Below are 21,757 nucleotides of genomic sequence, written 5' to 3' on the forward strand. Positions count from 1 at the left end.
TAAATTTATTTACTTGCTGAATCCAGGCAACACCTCGAGTGCGAATCCTATCTGGAGGGAGATACTTGCAAATCAACAACGCAGACCTAGGTGATACAGCCAATTATACCTGTGTTGCCAGCAACATTGCCGGGAAGACTACAAGAGAATTTATTCTCACTGTAAATGGTAAGAAAAGGTATTCATTGTTCCACAATTTAAAAATCTGACCAAGGGCATTCAAAGAGATGATAGCTTTTTCTTATGTGCATACTAAATGAAGCCTTGTGCTTATCTTACTGCTTTTGAAAAAGGCAACATGGAGTATTTGTATTAGATCTATACTGCAAATTAACTCAATTTCCAAAAAACACAACTAGAGATATTTTAGTCTATCTTAGAGAATATGTCCAATTACTGTTAGCATATCATGATGTTTTATGTCATTCAGAATCAGAACCATTGAGGAAGTCAATACACTAAATCACTGGATGACAAATAGCCCATCATTTAGTTCACCTTCATTGATGGTGGCTTGAGAGTACATATGTGCCAAACAGAGACTGCCATAGGACTGTAATTTTGTTAAATATAGTATCTGAATGCCAACATTTAGGAATATAGACTTTTCCTCAAAACAGTCTATTGGATATTTAATATATAAAATTTTACAGAATAGTGGGTGACCCACACAACTAATATCTCTAATACTAAAATTAAAATTCAGGCTGTCTATTCCCATATGAACTCAATGATCAATAAAATGCATGCTCTGAGAATTGCATGATTGATCACAGATGTGCTTTTTGTTAAAACAGCCCACTTTCTGTTCTTCATTTAAAGTGAAGCTGTTTCAGTGTTAACATTCTCTGACCATTATTTGGCCAAAGAGAAATAAGAAATATCATCTTTAATTTGCATCAGACTAGAGCTGAGTTTCATTTAAGCCTCTCTCACAGTAAGCCAGATTTCATACACCATATTAGAGATTTAAAATCCCCCTGCCTACCTACCCTTTATTTTTAAAGGCAAAGTATCTCGAGTAAGACTTCAGTAATTAAACCTCAATTATATTTATACTAACCTAGATTCATGTAGACAAAGCTATACATTTGACTCAAAGCTCATCTTATATTACATCTTCAGTGTCTTCATGCAGGCTGTGTTATTTAGTATCACTGAATTTTTTCATGTGCATCTCTTGTTCAGTTCCTCCAAACATAAAGAGGGGCCCCCAGAGTCTTGTAATTCTTTTAAATAAGTCAGCTGTATTGGAATGCATCGCTGAAGGTGTGCCAACTCCAAGGATAACATGGAGAAAGGATGGAGCTGTTCTAGCTGGGAATCATGCAAGGTAACAATACTGGAAAATTTAAAAATGCTGTAAGACTTGACATACAAATTCTTAAATTTTTTTTCTAGTGCACTATTTTGGTCTCATTATGTTTAGAATTAGCATTTCATCTTAATACAATAATCAAAATGTAGTATTTTATTATTTTTCTGAGACAGAGACTTGCTCTGTTGCCCACGCTGGAGTGCAGTGGCATGATCTTGGCTCATTGCAACCTCCGCCTCCTGGGTTCAATTGATTCTCCTGCCTCAGCCTCCCAAGTAAACTGAAATTACAGGTACATGCCACCACGCCCAGCTAATTTTTTGTATTTTTAGTAGAGATGGAGTTTCACCATGTTAGTCAGGTGGGTCTCAAACTCCTGACCTCAGGTGATCCGCCCACCTCAGCCTTCCAAAGGGCTGGGATTACAGGCATGAGCCATCACTCCAGGCCCAAATTTAGTAATTTAAAAGCATAATCCCTGAGGCTTATGTCTACCTAATGATTATAATCCATTCAAGATCACAAGCCCATCTGTTATGCACCTTTGCGTCGTAACTTTTTCTTCCACCAAGGGTATTGTAAACATGTGTCATCTGAAACAGGAAAAAAACTGAATGGATTTCACTAAGTGTTTAACATTTCCCTCGGTCAAAATATGAATAATCAAAAAAAGGCTGATTCAGAAGACTTCACTTGTGGTTTCTCTTGCAGATATTCTATCTTGGAAAATGGATTCCTTCATATTCAATCAGCACATGTCACTGACACTGGAAGGTATTTGTGTATGGCCACCAATGCTGCTGGAACAGATCGCAGGCGAATAGATTTACAGGTTCATGGTAAATACACTTTATAGATGACATCCAGTCTCTGTGTCAAATGCTCTTTGATAGCCTAAACTAGTGAGGTCATAAAGATCTTGACATTGAAGGCTAGTTAAGCAATTTACATTGTATTATGAATAGTCAAGCCCCAAGTTTTCTCCTTAGTATAGTTAATATCATCACAGCACTATTAAAATTCACAGAGCCTTGTTTGCTCATAACTATGAAGCCAGTTAACAATGACTAATTTCAATTCAGCAGAAATATTTCAGATGGCACACTATTTGTTGACTGTGTTTCCTTCTTATTTGGTGACATTGTCTTAGTTCCTCCATCTATTGCTCCGGGTCCTACCAACATGACTGTAACAGTAAATGTTCAAACTACTCTGGCTTGTGAGGCTACTGGGATACCAAAACCATCAATTAATTGGAGAAAAAATGGGCATCTTCTTAATGTGGATCAAAATCAGAACTCATACAGGTAAGGATAATTTAATTGAAAACTCCCACCAACTATTTAGAAACAGTTTGTAATGAATCAACATTTTAATTCTATCAGTGGGGCCAGCAAATCTATGGACTATAACAAATTAGCTAGCATATAGAGGGTTTTTTCCCCTTAATACGGACTTAGGTTTTCAGCCTAAAATATTTTTCTGAATTATAGGTCATCTTTTCCATACATAAACCCTGTGGATGAATGTCAGTGATTATATATAGGATTAGATTTATATCCTGCCTTGTTTAGTACCTTTTAGAATTTTATAAAGGTAAAGAATAAGAACATCATTTTATATAAAAGAAAAACTATTCTGTAAAAATAAATATAAGCTTTAGTTATAGAATAAAAGTCAAATTTTACACCTTCAGATACAATTTAGATATTGGCAGAGTGTGTGTAGGGAGGAAAAACAGCATTTCCTCCAATTTTTTTTTTTTTGCCTTTTTCCAAGCTTTACTGCCATAGCTCATAATATGGCAATATCTATTTTTCAAAGGCTAAACTTTAAATCACTAAGAATTTCTGATGTTATAGGTGAGCATCATTTTTTGGATCTTACCTGAGCTATTAGATCGTTACTCTGTCAAACATTTGCTGTAGCACTAAAAACAAATGCTCTCTTATGTCCACTTTGACAAAAATCAGTTCCAACACATCAGGAAATATAAAACTAGGAGTGCCTCAGTTGAAATTCTATCATGTCTCTTTTTCACCCTTTTAATCTTTTGGCATTGGGAGGTTCAGTGACTTGCAAGTATACACTGTATGGAAAATGTACTATGCTTTTTAATAAAAAGGTGTGTCAAATATGTTTTTATTAATGTTTTTATTAAACCATTTCTATCATGCATAGTGTGAAGTAAAGTAGATATTCTAATTTAGATTTACTTTAAATCATGTATGTGTATTTACTAAACCTCCTAAAATGTGAAGTGTTCTAGATTTTAGTTTTTATATATATATATACACACACACACACACACATACACACAGTTATTCAAAACTACATATAGATAGATATAGATATATAGATATTGCCATATTATCTACAAAGTAGCCACACATTTAAGGAGACATGTGAAGTACGTAAAGGGGTGAGACACACAGACTTGTCATTAGTCATCTGTCAGTGGAAATAAACAAATATCAACCTGCTAGGTTATTGTGAAATTTAGAGATAATTTATGCAAAGCATTTAAGATGGTGCCAGGAGTGAATTTGATGCCCAGTAGACAGTGGCTTTTATCAGTATTCTCATTGTACTGTATTTCTCCTAGGAGAGCAAGGTTGATCATGATATAAGCATTCAGAGAATGTAAGATTCCCTCTTCAGACAATCCTTCCAACAATTACTTCCTGTAAATATTATACCAAGTTTGAGGCTCTAGAAAGCCACTGCCATATAAACACACTGTAATGCATAAAGTTTGCCTCAGGCACATGATGTTAATTTTAACATGAGGGAAGAGTACTGTTTTCATCAATTTACAACATGGTACCGTGTTACACTAGCTGGGAAAATTTATGAAAACCTACATATAGTATCTCATGCTTTGAAATCTGTCTTCTAGGCTCCTTTCTTCAGGTTCACTAGTAATTATTTCCCCTTCTGTGGATGACACTGCAACCTATGAGTGTACTGTGGCAAACGGTGCTGGAGATGATAAAAGAACTGTGGATCTCACTGTCCAAGGTAGAACTGGCTTGGAACATGGATTGAAACATGATAATGCTATCACTTCATCATTCCACTACTTTACAAAAGGGATCCCTTTTCTTTCCTTTTTTTAAACATTTATTCATGGGTACATGTGCGGGTTTGTTATATGGGTAAACTTGTGTCATGGGGGTTTGTTGTACCGATTACTTCATCACCCAGGTATTAACCCAGAAATAAAAGGAGGAATCCCTTTTATACTTACCTAACTTTCACTTTCAGCACAAAAAGATGATGTATGATAAGTCTTTGGAATTCTTTAACAGTTGGAAATGTGTAGTTTTTTCCCTTTTTGTTGTTGTTGTTTTAGTTCCACCTTCCATAGCTGATGAGCCTACAGATTTCCTAGTAACCAAACATGCCCCAGCAGTAATTACCTGCACTGCTTCAGGAGTTCCATTTCCCTCAATTCACTGGACCAAAAATGGTATAGGACTGCTTCCCAGGGGAGATGGCTATAGAATTCTGTCCTCAGGTAAGACCAAGCTCAGTGATTTCACATCTATCGATTGTATTAGTTATTGATGCATATTCTTACCTGGTCTTTGTTGCACCAGAATAAAAGAATAAAATATGCATGCATTCTTAGACTTAAAAATCTGGAAAACAGATTGTTAAAACATATTTTTCACATAGGAAGGGGATCTAGGGAATGAAAGAAAAAGAAGTCTGGAAACAAAATAATATTTAAGACTGATCTGAATATAATAAACATGATCACCGGTATTTGTGTATATTTACCAAACCTAAGGTTTAACAAATTCCTGAGTTACCTGAGAGTGAATCACACTTATTTCATTGGCCAAATGGAATGTCTCTTCATTTAATGAACATTCAGTGCCTCAGACAGGTTATATACTCTACTAAGATTCTGAGACTATATAACTAAAACAGGGTTCTAGGTTTCAAGGCTTTTAAAATTGAGTATGTAAGACTGAGTAGTGAGTTCTGTGAAGGAAAAATGTTTATAGTGGTAGTAACCCTCATTTATACAATTTATAGTATTGAAGAAAAAAAAATCACCTAAAGTATAGGTGATTCACATTGGTATTTCTAAAACTTATCCTACACTGGGGAAACACAATAGAGATAAAGTGAGTAACTAATATCCTGGGACTTTATGAGTATGTGCATATTATTCTAAGAGAATTTGTATGGAAGGGAAATAGTGGAAAATTTGTTCCCAGGATGCAACTTGGCTTTCAAGACAAATTATTTTGACTATAGAGTGATAGCCATTCAAATCATAAAATATATATAAATATATGTATATTTAGAATAAAGTATCAGGCTAAGAAAACAACTTAGAACTTTCTCAAAATATTAAACCCATCAACTTCATTCCTAGGTATTTACCCAAAGAAATGAAAACACTGGTCTACACAAAGACTTACATGCACATCTTCATACAGCATCATTTGCAATAGCCAAAAAGTGGAAACAATTCAAATGTCCATCAGCTGATAAATGGATAAATAAAATGTGGTATATCCATGCAATGGAATTCTGTTTGGCAATAAAAAGGAACAAAATATTGACAAATGCTACAGCAGATGAACCTCAAAAACATTATGCTCATAGTGAAAGAAGTCAGACACAAAGGACCACATACTGTATGATTCAATTTATATGAAGTGTTCAGAAAAGGCAAATCTGTATAATCAGAAAGCAGACTAGAGGTGGGCTAAGGCCAGGGTTGGAAGTGGGGAATGACTGTAAATGAGCACCAGGTTTCTTTTGGGGGTGATGGAAATATTCTAAAATTTGATTGTGGTGATGTTTGTATAACTCTATAAGTATACTAAAAATCATTGAATTGTGCATTTAAATAAGTGACTCTTATGGTATGTAAATTATGCCTCAATAAAGCTGTTAGTAATAATTTAAGTACTGTGCTAGGCACTTCAGGGGATACAAGTATGAATATAAGCCAAGCACCACCATGCTAGTTGCAGAAAACACACAAAAGAGAGTCAAATTTTATTGAACAAAAAAAAAAAAAAACTGAGATGCAGTATACATTAAAAGTTTTTTTTTCCTTTTTAGGAGCAATTGAAATACTTGCCACCCAATTAAACCATGCTGGAAGATATACTTGTGTCGCTAGGAATGCGGCTGGCTCTGCACATCGACATGTGACCCTTCATGTTCATGGTATGGAAGGCTATTTACTCACTCATTCAAAGTTCGCTGGGTTTGGGGAGGTTTTTCTGTTCATATTTATTCTGAAAGGTGGTACTGTCTAGAGCTATGAATCATAGTAATATCTTGGGGACATGAAAGCCTGGTAGATATTTTTAATAGGCTAAAAAAGGCGCACAAATGACAAACTACTCAAAGTAACTCCAAAATAATTTTTCTTCTTGGATTTTTATAATCTGTTCCTGCCTCTAGTCTTCCAGCGGAGTTCTTCTAACGGAAACTGGCTACTGTAGCAAGACTCAAAGAATGCAGTGTGGCCAACATTCACTTTTCTCTTGGGCAATCAAATCACTAATATTTTAGAATTATGAATTTGGGTATTTTTAAGCTCATTACTATAATAGACATGGTTTCCATTAACTAGTGCTATTACTTCTTTTTGTTGATTGGTTTCTTATAGAGCCTCCAGTCATTCAGCCCCAACCAAGTGAACTACAAGTCATTCTGAACAATCCTATTCTATTACCATGTGAAGCAACAGGGACACCCAGTCCTTTCATTACTTGGCAAAAAGAAGGCATCAATGTTATCACTTCAGGTACCTACCACTGTTTCTATCAAGAAAATCATAGCACATCAGTGTTTTATAATTCAAATCAGCGTGATTGTTTTTAATGAAAAGGTTTTTTTTTTTTTTTTTTTTTTTTCACTCTGCTTTTGTAATGTGATGTAGGCAAAAACCATGCAGTTCTTCCTAGTGGCAGCTTACAGATCTCCAGAGCTGTCCGAGAGGATGCTGGCACTTACATGTGTGTGGCCCAGAACCCAGCTGGTACAGCCTTGGGCAAAGTCAAGTTAAATGTCCAAGGTACCTAAATAATTCATCTCTGTTTTCAATTCAAAGATGTTTGTAACAATGTCTACCAAATATTTATATATCTAAATTGCTTATGCTGCTGTTCCCCCATAGTTCTCAACATTCTTAGTTTGTATTATCCTACTGGTTTTTCTATCACTTTTATGAAGAAAGTTTAGTGTATTTTATTTTTCTGGCCATTGTTTGTATAAGAAAACACAGGCATCTAATCCTATTTTGAACTTCTATGAACCTCTATTTGATACTCTATTTCATTATATAAGTAAAACTCTTCCCACTTATTTGGAAACCTATGAAAGGGCTCATAATAAGGATTTTCTTTCCAAGTGTTTACAATAGGCTAATCACCACTTAGCTATTAGCCTGGATATTCTATTGAGTTGTAATGCATCACTATAAAGAAGATTATGAAATAACTGAATAATCATATTATTTATAGCAACAAAATTATTTGGTTGAATTTGTGCTTGCCATTACATTTGTATTTCCAAGGGGACAGTCTATTCAGAGCAGTTAATTTTTTTCCAAAATATTTTCCAAAACTTGGTGTTCATTTTGGAAGTTTAAATACCTAAAGTGAATCACATAATTTATGTAAATGAGTGACATAAGAGTCACTCATTTAATTTATGAATCACATAAATTATGTAAGTGTATCAACATAATTTTGTTGATACAGCTTAAATTTTCTAGACATGCAAGCCCTCATGACTATATGTTTATCTCCTCATCTAAAATCGACTATCACTTAACATTTATTTGTTAGCTGGGGACTAGTTTTCTGAAGTGTGCCCAGTTACTTTTTTGTTCCCATGAAAAAGTGTAGTGCTCCTTTTCTAATGATATGATGAAGTCAGGATTTTGTTTCTTATCAATGTTTGCTAGAGCAGTACTGTAGTATGTAATATGTGCACTCACGCTTCTAAGATGAACTTTGAACTTTATATTTTTTGTATCTTTTAGTTCCTCCAGTCATTAGCCCTCATCTAAAGGAATATGTTATTGCTGTGGACAAGCCCATCACATTACCATGTAAAGCAGATGGCGTCCCACCACCTGACATTACATGGCATAAAGATGGGCGTGCAATTGTGGAATCTATCCGCCAGCGCGTCCTCAGCTCTGGCTCTCTGCAAATAGCATTTGCCCAGTCTGGTGATGCTGGTCATTACACCTGTATGGCAGCCAATGTAGCAGGATCAAGCAGCACAAGCACCAAGCTCACCGTCCATGGTAGGTTGTTTAACATGAATTATTTCCGTCTGCTACACTACCATGGCAAAGATAAAAGGCTACCAAGAGCAAATCTGATAGAAGTCAAAAACCCTTAAACTCAGTAATCCAAAGTGTGTGTTGGGGGGGGGGGGGTGTGGTATGTAGGTACACTTCAAATCTGTTTTCTGTGGACTGTGTTTATGTGTGTTTGTGCACATAGGTGTGTGAGAGAGACAGATTTTATTAATATTGCCAGGATTTTTAATGTGTTGCTGGTATCCTCACATGTTGTGATTAGTTGACTTATGAGGAGTCTGTTTGTGTTTTGTGACTTTTCTGCTTTACTTTTCAAGCTTCAAGTCATCTTGGTTCAAAATGAAATCACCATATGGCCTACATTGTATGACTTGACCCTAATGAGAATTAGGAGATCTATTTGATTCTTTATATTAAAGTGGCAAAATATTTACCTATACATTTTTATAACAGAAAAATATCTTTCCTTTATATTAAGACAACAAAATATTGAAAAATCAGCATTGAAATATTTTTAGTTTTTATTGTATATTTTGACTAAGGATAGAATCCATGTTAATATCAGTGGTAGGAAACAATAGCAGATGAAACTGCTTCCAACCTCTCTTTTCAGAGGTAATTATAATGAGGAGTTTCTGCTTTTTCATTTTTCAGAAATTTGTGAAAGCTGTTTTATTTTCAATTGCATTTTAATTTTCTGTAACTTCAGAATAACAGAGATAATTTTGAGTGGAAACATTTTTGGTTGAATAATTTAGCCAAAATTAAAAATCACCATTTATGAGTTTTCCAAATAAATCCCCTGCTTTCAGTTAACATAATTAATCAATATACACTATCCATTTGCCTTCAAATAAATAATACTCCTTCTTTTCAAGTGTCTGTAGAAAATTTACCAAAATTGACCTAAACAAAGAAATTGTTAATAAGTTTCAAAAAGATAGACCATAATTTCTACCCACCATGCAATAAAGCTAGAAATTTGTAATCAACTTTCAATGCCAAAACCCCAAACCCAGACGACTTTAAAAACACTCTTCCAGCCAAAAAGTAGGTCAAAGAATAATTTTCTATTTTCAGATTATTTAGAAAATAAAGACATGACATATCAAAATGTACAGTGTGTGCTCAAAGCTAAAATCAATAGAAAGTCATAGCCATAATTCTTTCATTTTGAAAAAGAAAGAACTGAAGTAAATATACAAATGCTGCAACTTTGTATCCCCTAACAAAAGACAAATTGCAATGCAAGGAAATCAGGATAAAGAAGATAATGAAAATAGAGCATGAATTAATTAAAAATGAATATTTATGATGCACCATTGAGCAAAATCAATTTTTGTGTTTTCCAAATTATAATGTTTATATCTATTATTAATGTTTGTATATTTAATCATATCATAAAAGATAAAAATTAACTATTTTAATTGAAAGCAGTTAATTTAACTGAAACCAGCTAAAGTTTATATAGCAATTTTATTTTTACTAAGGTCAACTGTTCTCCTGTCACTCTTTAAAATGTCATTAAGATGGGTCCACTTCTCACTGATTTGTTTGAATAATTCCACATTCATTGTTTTGGGAAGGGAGTGTATTTTTACTTTTGAGCCAAGAATTCTTAATACTTTTTGTCTTTTCTTTAGAAGTAACTATCTTAGTTCTAAGTCCAGTCGAGTATTTTTTATTACACTAAAATATTCAGTTCATCTCTATATTGCCTAAATTCTAGTTAAAAAAAATTTGAGTCACAGGAAGTATTTGGTACTATAATGTACCAAATGTGCAGAGTTATAAAGTCATTATGAAAATTTCCTGACAGTATAAAAACTGAATTAAATGTCTTGATCTGGTTTACTTGTATTCATTATAACATGTAAAATACTGCAATAAGTATTTTTTTCTACAGCACTTTGTGATATTCAATATTGGGTGTCTTATAGTGTTTTCTGGTAGCTATTATTAGTTCATCCTCATAATATATCTCTGAGACAAATATAGCAGTTATACAACCATAGAAGCATTTTTTGGTTTTGTTGTTGGTTTGTTTTACTTCACTGCAATAAACAGAAGTAACTCAAAGATGGAAAAGTCAGGAAGCCAAATAAAATCTAAAGATCTTCTACCCAGTTCTGTCATTTGCTCAGAAACTGAATGTAAATATATTCAGTAAGTTCAAATACATTAGGATTCTTGCTAGCACCAAAAATACTGATTTCTTTCATAGCAGGAAGCAAATCAATATCGTAATATTTCATTTTTAATATTTCTAGCAAAGTTACCATGAAGAGAGATTTTTGTGTGTTAATTTTTATTGTGAATAAAGACATTATTGAACTCAGCTTCCTGGATGACTCTTTTTTAAACTCTTCATAGTACCACCCAGGATCAGAAGCACAGAAGGACACTACACGGTCAATGAGAATTCACAAGCCATTCTTCCATGCGTAGCTGACGGAATCCCCACACCAGCAATTAACTGGAAAAAAGACAATGTTCTTTTAGCTAACTTGTTAGGAAAATACACTGCTGAACCATATGGAGAACTCATTTTAGAAAATGTTGTGGTAAGTTTAATGGACATGAACAGATACGTTAAGCCAGATTATAAATTTGCTGTCATACTTTTAGTAATTTAGCATGGAAGTATATTCTTTAATAATTAAAAAAAAATTCTTATAAAATCAGGTCACAAAATTAATTTTACACATATTTCATTTTATGTCCCTTGAATAATATTTAACAAATGATAGGAACTCACAAATGCCCTCCTTCTAAAATTATGTTTGTGGAAATATGTGTTTATCAGGAAAAATTTTAAGTACCATTGCTATATTCTCTGCTCTTAACCTTACAGGGCAATGATAAGTATCTAGAGTAAATAACTTTCAATTCTTTAGTACTTCAAGGGGAAAAAATGTTAAACATTTTTTTAAAAAGGAAAAAAGTCTATATGTCTCAATGCACTCAGAAGCAGTCATTAATATTCAACATAAGTATTCATATATATTCATATTTGAATATTCCTATTCAAATATTCAACAAATGTTTATCGAACACCTTCTCTGCAACTAGCACTAGTTTAGACACTGGGAATACATCAGGGAACAAAAGAATCAAAGATCTTTGCCCTTATGGAGTTTATATATAGAGGAAGGAGACAATAAAAATGAAAAATAATGATGTCAGAAGAAAATAAGTCAGAAGAAAAAAAAAATGGCATGAAAAATAAGAGAGGGGTAAAGGGTGTCAGGAGTTGGAGCAGTGAAGATTACAGTTGTAAATAGGGTAGTCAGAGTAAGTTCTCTTTGGGAAGGTGACATTTGAGCCAAACTTGAAGGAAGTGAATTAGCCAAGCAAATATGTGGAGGAGCAGACCAGGGGAAAAAAAAAATAGGTGGAGCAAAGCATTTGAGGTGGAAACATGTCCAGTGTATTTGAAAAACAGGAAGCCAGTGAAAGCAAAGCAAAGAATGAAAGGAGAAAGACGTCAGTGATAAATGGAGGCCAAATCATGTCAGGTCTTACAGGTCATTGTACAATTTTACCTTTTACTCTAAGTCAGAATCCATTGTAGGTTTTTGAGCAGGTTTTTAGATGCCTTACATTTTTAAAGCGTTATGTTGGCTGTTGTGGTGAGAATCAGAGGTAGGGAGACAAGGACAGGACCAGTGAGACCTCTTGGGAAGACTGTCTGGAGGCAGATGAGAAATGATAGAACTCAAAGCAGGATGTTAGCAGAGAAGAGGCAAGAAGTAAGATTCTGCATATACTTTGAAGCTAGCATTTTCTGATCGATTGCAAGTAGGGTGTGAGGAAAAAAAAAATAAGAATGACTCAAATGTTTGAGACTGAAGGCATGAACAATTGGAAGGGTGAAATAGCCATCAGCTGCGATGGTGAAGGCTACAGGCAGTACAAGAAGGGGCCGTTGGAAGGAATTGGGAGCTCAGTTTTGGGGCATGAGTGTGAGACATATCTTCGGCATCAGAGCAAAGAGTTAGAATAAGAAGTTCAATAGACTTTGAGTTTGTAAGAAAGTATCAGTATTTGGGTTGGAGATGCTGATAGTCATCAGCATAAAGTTTATATTTAAAGCCATAGCACTGTATGAGATCACCAAAAAAATGAGTACAGATATAGCAGAAAAGAGGACCAGAGGCTGAGCCTTCTCACATGCCAACATTAAGATGTTAATGTTGAGGAGAAGCCCCCAAAAAAGTTGGAGAAGCAACCAGTGAGATAGGAGGGAAACTAGGAGAGCATAGCGTCCTGAAAGCCATGTAAAGGTGGTTTCAGATAGAAAGGACTCGTAATTGTGTCAGGTGCTACAAATGCATCAAGAAAGATGAGTCATGAGAGCTGGTCATTGAATTTAGCAAGTGAAGCCTCAGAATTGTAGGTAATAGTGCCCTTTCTCTTACCATTTCCTCTGATAGTTTTGGTGGTCTTTGATACCACCTTACTCAGAGAGCCAACTATGCTGTCAAGATGCTGTCAGCTTTTGGGATTATTTGCTCTTTATTTGTGCAATGCAGAGCATCTATACACTTGATATCTAGTAAACCACAGAATCTACAGTTTTCTGAAATCTTACCACTGTAGAATGATTATGGGCTTATATTTAAACTTCCATACATTCTAAATTATGTTATGCAAAAGCTAACCTGATGGTTAAAAGATGGAGATTTAAATTGTCTTTGGATAAGAGAGTTTCTTGAGGGCCTAGCTATGCAACTTGATGTATTTTATGTACTATGATGGATGATTATGAAATTTTAAATGCTACTTTTATTTTAGCTGGAGGATTCTGGCTTCTATACCTGTGTTGCTAACAATGCTGCAGGTGAAGATACACACACTGTCAGCCTGACTGTACATGTTCTCCCCACTTTTACTGAACTTCCTGGAGACGTGTCATTAAATAAAGGAGAACAGCTACGATTAAGCTGTAAAGCTACTGGTATTCCATTGCCCAAATTAACATGGACCTTCAATAACAATATTATCCCAGGTTGGTCATTTAATTCTCAAGAAGTGAATAAATACACCTATGTAGAACTCTAGACCAAACTCTATTTCCTCCAGCTGTGAAAATTAATTGAAAAGTAACAAGAATTGAATTGATTGCTTTAAAATCTGTAAAATGTGTGCCTCTGCTTGGATTTTACCCTCTACCCAATATATATGTTTTGTTCCTTCTTTTGGAAGTGTAAGTTGATCATAGGGCCATATATTGCAGGTTGTAAGTAGCTTTTTTAACCTAAATATAATTCCCCCTACTCCATGAGAAGGCAGTATGTTTATATAGGTGCCTAAACTTATCACAGCTGGACCCCCTGCATCACTGATCAATGGATTAAGATGGCCACTGTTAGAGCCCTGAAGATTCACTTAATGTTACAGAGAAGAATTCTACTTCTCACTGTTTGCCTCAACCTCTATTATAGTGTAGATTAATTTATTTGGAAAATTTCTAGTCACTGTGTATACTACAAGTTAAGGTCATGTCTGGAACCCAGGAGTACCCGTCCCTGGGTGAACAAATATCTACTTGTTAGACTTTGTCATCAGTATAAAGACTTTGTCGGTACTGAGAAATTGTCCTATCCCAAAATTGAGTCCTGAAGTATTATACTATTAGCATTTACTAAGTGTCTTGCTAGAAAAGTAGTAATAAGCTTGAGGGGATTTTTTCTATTATAAAGAGTTATGTTAATGACTGAAATTTATCAACTGCATTACCTTAATAACAACAATACATCTCACTAAGAAAAAACAAACACTAAAAAATCTAATCAATATTGTTTTCTGAAAGTGCAGTAATGTAAATATATTTTTAAAGCTTAATTTTCCACTTAATATTCAGCAGTAAAATATTTTTTTAAAAAAACTTGAATGGGGAGAGCATGCAAGGTAAACATGCGTATTTAGATATGGACTGGTTTAGTCAGAATTTTATTTAGTCTTAGTTGTTTTAGGATTAGCATATTTGCCTTATATTTTCTTCTAAATGTTACACATTATGTTATAAATATTACTATCATAAATTTTTAATATCTGCCTTTGTAAATATTTATATAATCACCATTTATGATTTACAGAGAAGTTTAAATTATTACAAATTTGACTATGTTGTTATTACCTAACTAGCATAGGTTTTCATAATTTTCCCCTTTGACCTGCCAAGTCAGTTGAATTATAAGGTGAAAAGGTTTTCATGTGTTTGATGTAAATTGTTTGGGAGGGAAAGTGGTAGTGAGATAAATGAAATGGAAAATGTAATATTTCTGAATGAAATATTTTTGAAACTCAGACTACGAGCCAGCTTTAAGCAACACATTTAGATGAAAGGTTTACTTTAAGCCTAATTTTTAAAAGATGTTTGTTTTCATTCTCTTTTCCTGTTCCTTCTGTTGTTTTTTGTTCTTCAAACAAGTGTCTATAGACATAGTAAATAGCTCAGATGAAGAAATCTGTGGAAAAGGCTCTCTTCTCCAATGTCATCTCTTTGGTTCAATTGTTGACCAACTCATAAATCTAATGTGCAAAATATGGAGCTGTCGTGAAATTTTTCCTAGGTTCCTGAGAGGCATTTGTGTTGTTTCTTGTTTCCTTCAGCCCACTTTGACAGTGTAAATGGACACAGTGAACTTGTTATTGAAAGAGTGTCAAAAGAGGATTCAGGTACTTACGTGTGCACCGCAGAGAACAGCGTCGGCTTTGTGAAGGCAATTGGGTTTGTTTATGTGAAAGGTAGGTAAAAGCACTGCATTTTTAATTTATAATATATTCATAATGAATGGCTCAGGTTTTGCTTCTTAGTTTTTAATCCACTCAGTCCTATTTCACAGATGTACAAACTCATGAGGAAAAAATTATGAGCATTCAACTCAAAAGTAGATAAGAAGTGAAGAGATCATTTCACACAAAGTGGAATCATTCCCTTAGAATATTGAAATTGACAAAATTATCTGGTGATTTAGCAAGATTTGATTCTGGAAAATTCATGAGGTTTTAAGGTGGCTTTACTCCCCTCTTTACTAAATTATTTTTCCAAATAGATCAAAAATCACAAATTATCAGCACTTACTTTTACGTTGTACCTGTCTTATGTTATTTTCCAGAACCTCCAGTCTTCAAAGGTGATTATCCTTCTAACTGGATTGAACCACTTGGTGGGAATGCAATCCTGAATTGTGAGGTGAAAGGAGACCCCACCCCAACCATCCAGTGGAATAGAAAGGGAGTGGATATTGAAATTAGCCACAGAATCCGGAAACTGGGCAATGGTTCCCTGGCCATCTATGGCACTGTTGTAAGTCACACTGGAATGATTGATGCACCTTTAAACCCCCACAGCCAATACCCCTCTGTAAGTGCCATAGATAGGAAAAATTTCTCTTACATTCCTATTTAAATCATAAAATCTGAATCAAATAACTTCTTTTAAAAAACTGAAACAAGGATTGAAATAGATATTTTAGCCCTTTCAAATAAGTGCAGTGGGATAATTTGGCTGCCTTGTTCCTTATCATTGACTTACTAATTAACATTTGGAGATAACTTCCTCAGATCTGTTTTAGGACAAGGAAATTGAAGAATTACAAACACAGTTACATATAGAGTAGATTTCATAGTAAGCTGATAACTATGTTAGGCTTTTCCAAAGTTCAGTAATTCAGAAAATGAGTGGTGCTTTTGGTTATTATTCTAATTTTGGGGTCATTACCCCAAAGTGAAATATTTTATCCCAAAATGTCTAAACTAGAATACACATGAATTTGTTAAATCACATTTGGTGAGACCACTTATGTGCTGTCATTGTTTAAGTAATTGAAAAAATTAAAATATACTATCTAATTACCCAATCCAGTGGACCAGTCTCAGTCTTTTAGTCTCATTGATTTTACTTCAACATTAGATGTCATTTGTTGATTGTTCCTTCTATTATGAATTTCTACCTTATGTGCCATAATACTAATACGGCTCAGCCTTCTTCATTACCACTTTTCCCCTTTTCCTCTATTACTATTTCTGAAGTCCTTGGTACTTCTAATACCAATGTTAATACTAATTTTTTTCATCATTCAATTTAAGATTCCTAAAACTGTAGTATCACCAATGCTGAAACTCTTCCAAGTTCCATTTCCAGCTGTTGACTAGGAACTTCTGTTTGGATAATACACTGAAACCTCAAATTAAACATCTAAACCAACATTTATTTTTCCTTCTCCCAATCTACTACCTGCAAATCAGCTCCCCTTTATTGACTTACTGTTTGTTAAGGAGACTTGAATTCTTCCATTCACAAGACCTTCGGCAAAATCTGTGCCTCTAGTCACCAAATTGAAATTTATTTAGTGCAATCCTACATAAATTTACACACAGACACATACATATGTATATATAATGTGACCTACAGTCTGTGATTTATTATAAGTAAATTAGTTTTTCACTTTCTCTCCTAAACTTCAAACTCCCTAGACAGAGGTCCAGCTGAATGTAGTTTTAATAATCCCCATTAGAAAGGACTCAATATTTATTAATTTGTCCTGATTATTTTAATGCTTTTTAAGATATCTGTAAGTATAGTATTAGTATTTTTCTTTATTAAAATAATTCCAGATAGATGATCAGAAAATAATGTAATTTTTGCTTTGGTTTCTTACCAGTTAGTATTCCTGGAGATCAATGATAGGCTATTTTGAGAAAGTTTAGGCTTGGAATTTGTTTTCTCCCCTCGCCCTCCTCTTTCTCTTCCTCTTCCTCCCTCCTTTAAATCTATTTAAGAGGTTAGACATATGTAGGTTTTCTTATTTCCATTAAAATTCCTTCTCAAAAATGAAATTTCAAATAAACTAGCATATGGTGAAAAAAGTGATTGCCCTGCTCTGTAGGCTCATATTTTTGTAAAAATGCTGCTTGTTTCCATAGAATGAAGATGCCGGTGACTATACATGTGTAGCTACCAATGAAGCTGGGGTGGTGGAGCGCAGTATGAGTCTGACTCTGCAAAGTAAGTTGCTTAATGAAACTAATTAAACACTTGATTTAGAAAATATTACCTAATAAAGAGTGTTTATTTTCTTTAACTCTATAGCAAGTTCATTAGTGGTAGCTCTCAGAGTGTGCCTGATTTAGTTTGCTGCTGCTGATGGAGCAGTTGTCATCAAATATAGAACTGATAACACAGAGATATTTTTCTGTATTTTATCTAACATATGTAGTATAAGATTGCAATTGATTGGTGGCAGAGCTTTTTTATTACAACGCATTCAATGGGGTGCCCCTTCTTACAGTTCACCACAGTTATTCCAACATGCTTAAAAAGATTGCCATTTATGGCATTTTAAGATATTTATTAAAAATAAAGACTAATGTAAAGGAGCTCAAAAGTGCTCCAGCTTGATGGCTGTACTCTAACTGTAACTAAACGTTCTGGGTGAGATCCTCATGCTCATCAGGAAGCCCTTTAGTAAGAGTCATTGGAAAACAGAGTATCCATAATTGAATAAACATAGAATACTCCAATGGCCCACTGGAGAGTTTACAGAATCACTTAAGGGGCTGACCCTAAGACAATGTCATTGGGTTGAGAATTTAAGCAAGTCAAGTCATTTTGTGACTAGGCTCAGTATTTAACAGGATGAGTTTACATTTTCTTTATCACTATTGAGAGATGCTCTAGATTAGTTAGCTGTTTGCCAAACTAAATAATTCTGTAAGACATTGAATAGATGATAGTATCTAATACAATGTTTCACTAAAGAACATGTCTATCAAATGATAACATGGGATGTCATTAGGAAAAAATAGGGTTCTATGTTCAAACAATTCTGAGAAAAAATGAATTAAACAGAGTTCTTTTATTTATTAAATATATAAAGAACAGTTACTATGTGCTCAGCCCTCCTTAGGCATACCAAATTTCTTTACTGCAAATTTTCTAGAAATGTTAATATGTTGATGTGAATTATGGCCCAACAAGGGGAGAATATAATATGCCACATTTTCCAATAAAAAGTGAATGTAGGTAGGACACTACACAATAGCACTGACCCAGTTTAAGAAAAGCTACATGAGAGCAGCTCATCTGCACATACTGACAATAAATTCATTTTAGTAAGTGAGGCATATTAGTCAAAAATATAATTTGATTCAAATTAGGATTAAAGTACCAGAAGCTATATTATTATTTAAAGTGTTTGTAATTATTATGTGAATGATGGAATTAATTCAATCGAAGTATGTACATGTGGAATTTTATTGTATTAATTTATAGCTTTATATGCAATTGGGAATGTTCCATATGGTATCTAAATTAAGGTTCTGAGTTTATTTGATACTTTGGACATTTTGATATGAGCAGACAAGCTTATTTAGTCACGTTGTCACTTAGTGTGGAGAGATAAACCTGAGGTATTTACTTTATGCAGCAACGGTTTATTGAATACATAATGTAATCTGGAAACTAGGAGAGAAATAAAGGCACTGGCCCTGAAAGTTTCTGGAGGTTAATAAAAACATCAGTTAGAAGGCATTGTGTAGGGTGATGAGCATAAGTCAGAATAATGCTTTATATGACACTTGCTAAGAGAGTCAAACCTCACGTGAAGTACTTTTTTAAAAGACAACATGTCACTGATACCTTTGCAGAAAAAACTAACATGTTAATATCACAACAAAACACATTTTTATTCTATTTTTGTCTTATTTGTATTCTATTTATTCTAGATGCACTTCTCAGTCTAAAATATGCAGCCACCACCTTGGATTATCAGATATTATCACTCACTGAACAAATCATTCCACCTTTCAGTTCAATGTCACTAAAACACCGCTCTCATCCCACCATGATCCTTCTCAAGAATGTATATGCTGCCCCCTTTGCTTTCTTATTTAAATGAAAACCTTTCTTATTTTAAGATTTGAACCAATGTTTAAAACCCTGTATGCTGTTACTCTTCAGGGTGAACCATCCTTTCTATTCGTTCATTGTCTTGAAAAAGAAAAAGAGCTAAATCCATCTCCATGTTGTGTCTTTCTCTCCAAGTGTTCTCCCCTCTCCTCTCTGTTCAAATAACCTTACTTATTTTTGAAAATCCAGTTCAAGTCTCTTCTTCCCAATGAAGTCTGTCATATTCTATCTTTCTTGGGACTGTAGACCAATATAGATAAACATTCTGCCAGCAGTTGCATGCAGTTCCTTTTACAATCTTTCCAAGGGCTTTACTGGAACCACTGTCATTCACTGTAGACACTGTTAACATCTCCCTCCTTCCTTTTTGGTTACCAGAATACCATTTTTCTCCTGATTTTCTTCCTACCTCAGTGATTGGTTCTGAGTATCATTTATAAGCTTGCTTCTGTCCATCTCTTAAATAATGCTGTTGCAATTGTTTCTGTCTTTGGCGCTCTTCTCATTTTAGACTCTCTTCTGAAACAATCTTATTCACTATGAAAGACTCACACATATATATTTCTTGCTCATCTTTATTCTGAGCTCTAGATATGAATATCCCTGTTACGTAGACATCTCTATATGAATGTCTTACAGATACCTCAAGCTCAATAGTCCTAAATGGATGCAAATTATCATTCCTTACTCCCTATCCACAAATCTGTTCTTCTGGTGTATGCTATTGCATTGCCCAAATATACCATATTCTCCAAATCAAAACCCTGTAGTCATCAGTTCTTCCCTTTAACCCATACCAGTCTGTAACAAAGTTCTATCATTTCTACTTTCTTACTAATTATTGGATATGTCTTCCTTTTCCTCTCTATTTCCAGTGGCATGCTTTTGTTTGATATATTGTTACTGTTGTTTATGCTCCCATGTTAGTACACATTAATTCTATAGGTATGCTATAGCACAAGTCTATCCTATCAGTGGTCCTATGAGCTCCTTGAGACTAGAAATAATATCTTTTCTCTATATACTCTTAGCACCCAGCACAATGCTGGCAAATAGCAGGCTTTCAGTACATGTTTACTGAATAAATGAATGATGGCCAGTGATAAAAGAATGAGTTAATTAGCCAGGCATAGTGGCGGGCACTTGTAGTCCCAGCTACTCGGGAGGCTGAGGCAGGAGAATTGCTTGAACCCTGGAGGCAGAGGTTGCAGGGAGTCAAGATCATGCCACTGCACTCCAGCCTAGGTGACAAAGGGAGACTCTGGCTAAAAAAAAAAAAAAAAAAAAAAAAAAGAGTTAATGACTCTTTACCTCAAAAATGATCAAAAGAAAAAAGTGAATATTCACCATATAAAACACAGACAAAAATAACAATAGTAACTAAGAGTACTGTATGCAAAAGTTGTAGTCACATCCTCTTGTTGAGTCTAACAGGAATCCTCTGAAGTAGGCACCATTTTTAAGGACACGGGGCTGAGAGAGGCAGTAAGGAGCAGATACAGAATTTGAATCCGGGAAACGTGACTCTAGAGCCCATGCTCTAGGCTAATCTGCTCAGGAATTTTAAATTTTTGACATTTACTAAATAAAAAAGAATTATGAAAATTGTATCAACAGCAATTTTAATCTACAATCTTAGTTGGGAAGCAAGAGTGTTTTATAAACAAATCAACCACTTTTTTCAAAATAATGTTACTGTATAATACATGATAAAAAATGTTATAACTCCACAAAAACTGAGACACTATGTGCTTTTTTTCCATAGGTCCTCCTATTATCACTCTTGAGCCAGTGGAAACTGTTATTAATGCTGGTGGCAAAGTCATATTGAATTGTCAGGCAACTGGAGAGCCTCAACCAACCATTACATGGTCCCGTCAAGGGCACTCTATTTCCTGGGATGACCGGGTTAACATGTTGTCCAACAACTCGTTGTATATTGCTGATGCTCAGAAAGACGATACCTCTGAATTTGAATGTGTTGCTCGAAACTTAATGGGTTCTGTCCTTGTCAGAGTGCCAGTCATAGTCCAGGGTGAGTGTGATCAGAGGAATATTCATAGTAAACAGTACCTGGGGTGACTCAAATCATGGAAATTATTAAGCACTTTAGTCCAAGTCGCCTGTCACCTTAAGATACTTTTAGGTGTTGGGGAGAGGAAAAAATCATCAAAATTTACAGATTGAAGGGCCTAAACCAATACAT

General features: G+C 34.5%; 1 protein-coding gene across 10 annotated transcripts in view; it reads left to right on the plus strand.

Annotated features, from left to right (window-relative positions):
* LOC105484596 (hemicentin 1) overlaps positions 1-21,757 on the plus strand; it is a 514,524-nt gene that overhangs the window by 439,671 nt on the left and 53,096 nt on the right. For all 10 annotated transcript variants that reach the window (XM_024793708.2, XM_024793713.2, XM_024793709.2 and 7 more), the window contains 16 exons: positions 27-168; positions 1,189-1,333; positions 2,030-2,157; positions 2,469-2,625; positions 4,218-4,339; positions 4,674-4,838; positions 6,410-6,517; positions 6,966-7,103; positions 7,239-7,373; positions 8,346-8,615; positions 11,007-11,197; positions 13,431-13,644; positions 15,252-15,386; positions 15,758-15,948; positions 17,568-17,649; positions 21,317-21,586. In XM_024793708.2, the coding sequence (XP_024649476.2) occupies positions 27-168; positions 1,189-1,333; positions 2,030-2,157; positions 2,469-2,625; positions 4,218-4,339; positions 4,674-4,838; positions 6,410-6,517; positions 6,966-7,103; positions 7,239-7,373; positions 8,346-8,615; positions 11,007-11,197; positions 13,431-13,644; positions 15,252-15,386; positions 15,758-15,948; positions 17,568-17,649; positions 21,317-21,586 (2,593 nt within the window). The remainder of the gene's footprint in view (positions 1-26; positions 169-1,188; positions 1,334-2,029; positions 2,158-2,468; positions 2,626-4,217; positions 4,340-4,673; positions 4,839-6,409; positions 6,518-6,965; positions 7,104-7,238; positions 7,374-8,345; positions 8,616-11,006; positions 11,198-13,430; positions 13,645-15,251; positions 15,387-15,757; positions 15,949-17,567; positions 17,650-21,316; positions 21,587-21,757) is intronic.

The sequence above is a fragment of the Macaca nemestrina genome, chromosome 1 (genome assembly GCF_043159975.1).
Source record: "Macaca nemestrina isolate mMacNem1 chromosome 1, mMacNem.hap1, whole genome shotgun sequence".
Lineage (NCBI taxonomy): Eukaryota > Metazoa > Chordata > Mammalia > Primates > Cercopithecidae > Macaca > Macaca nemestrina.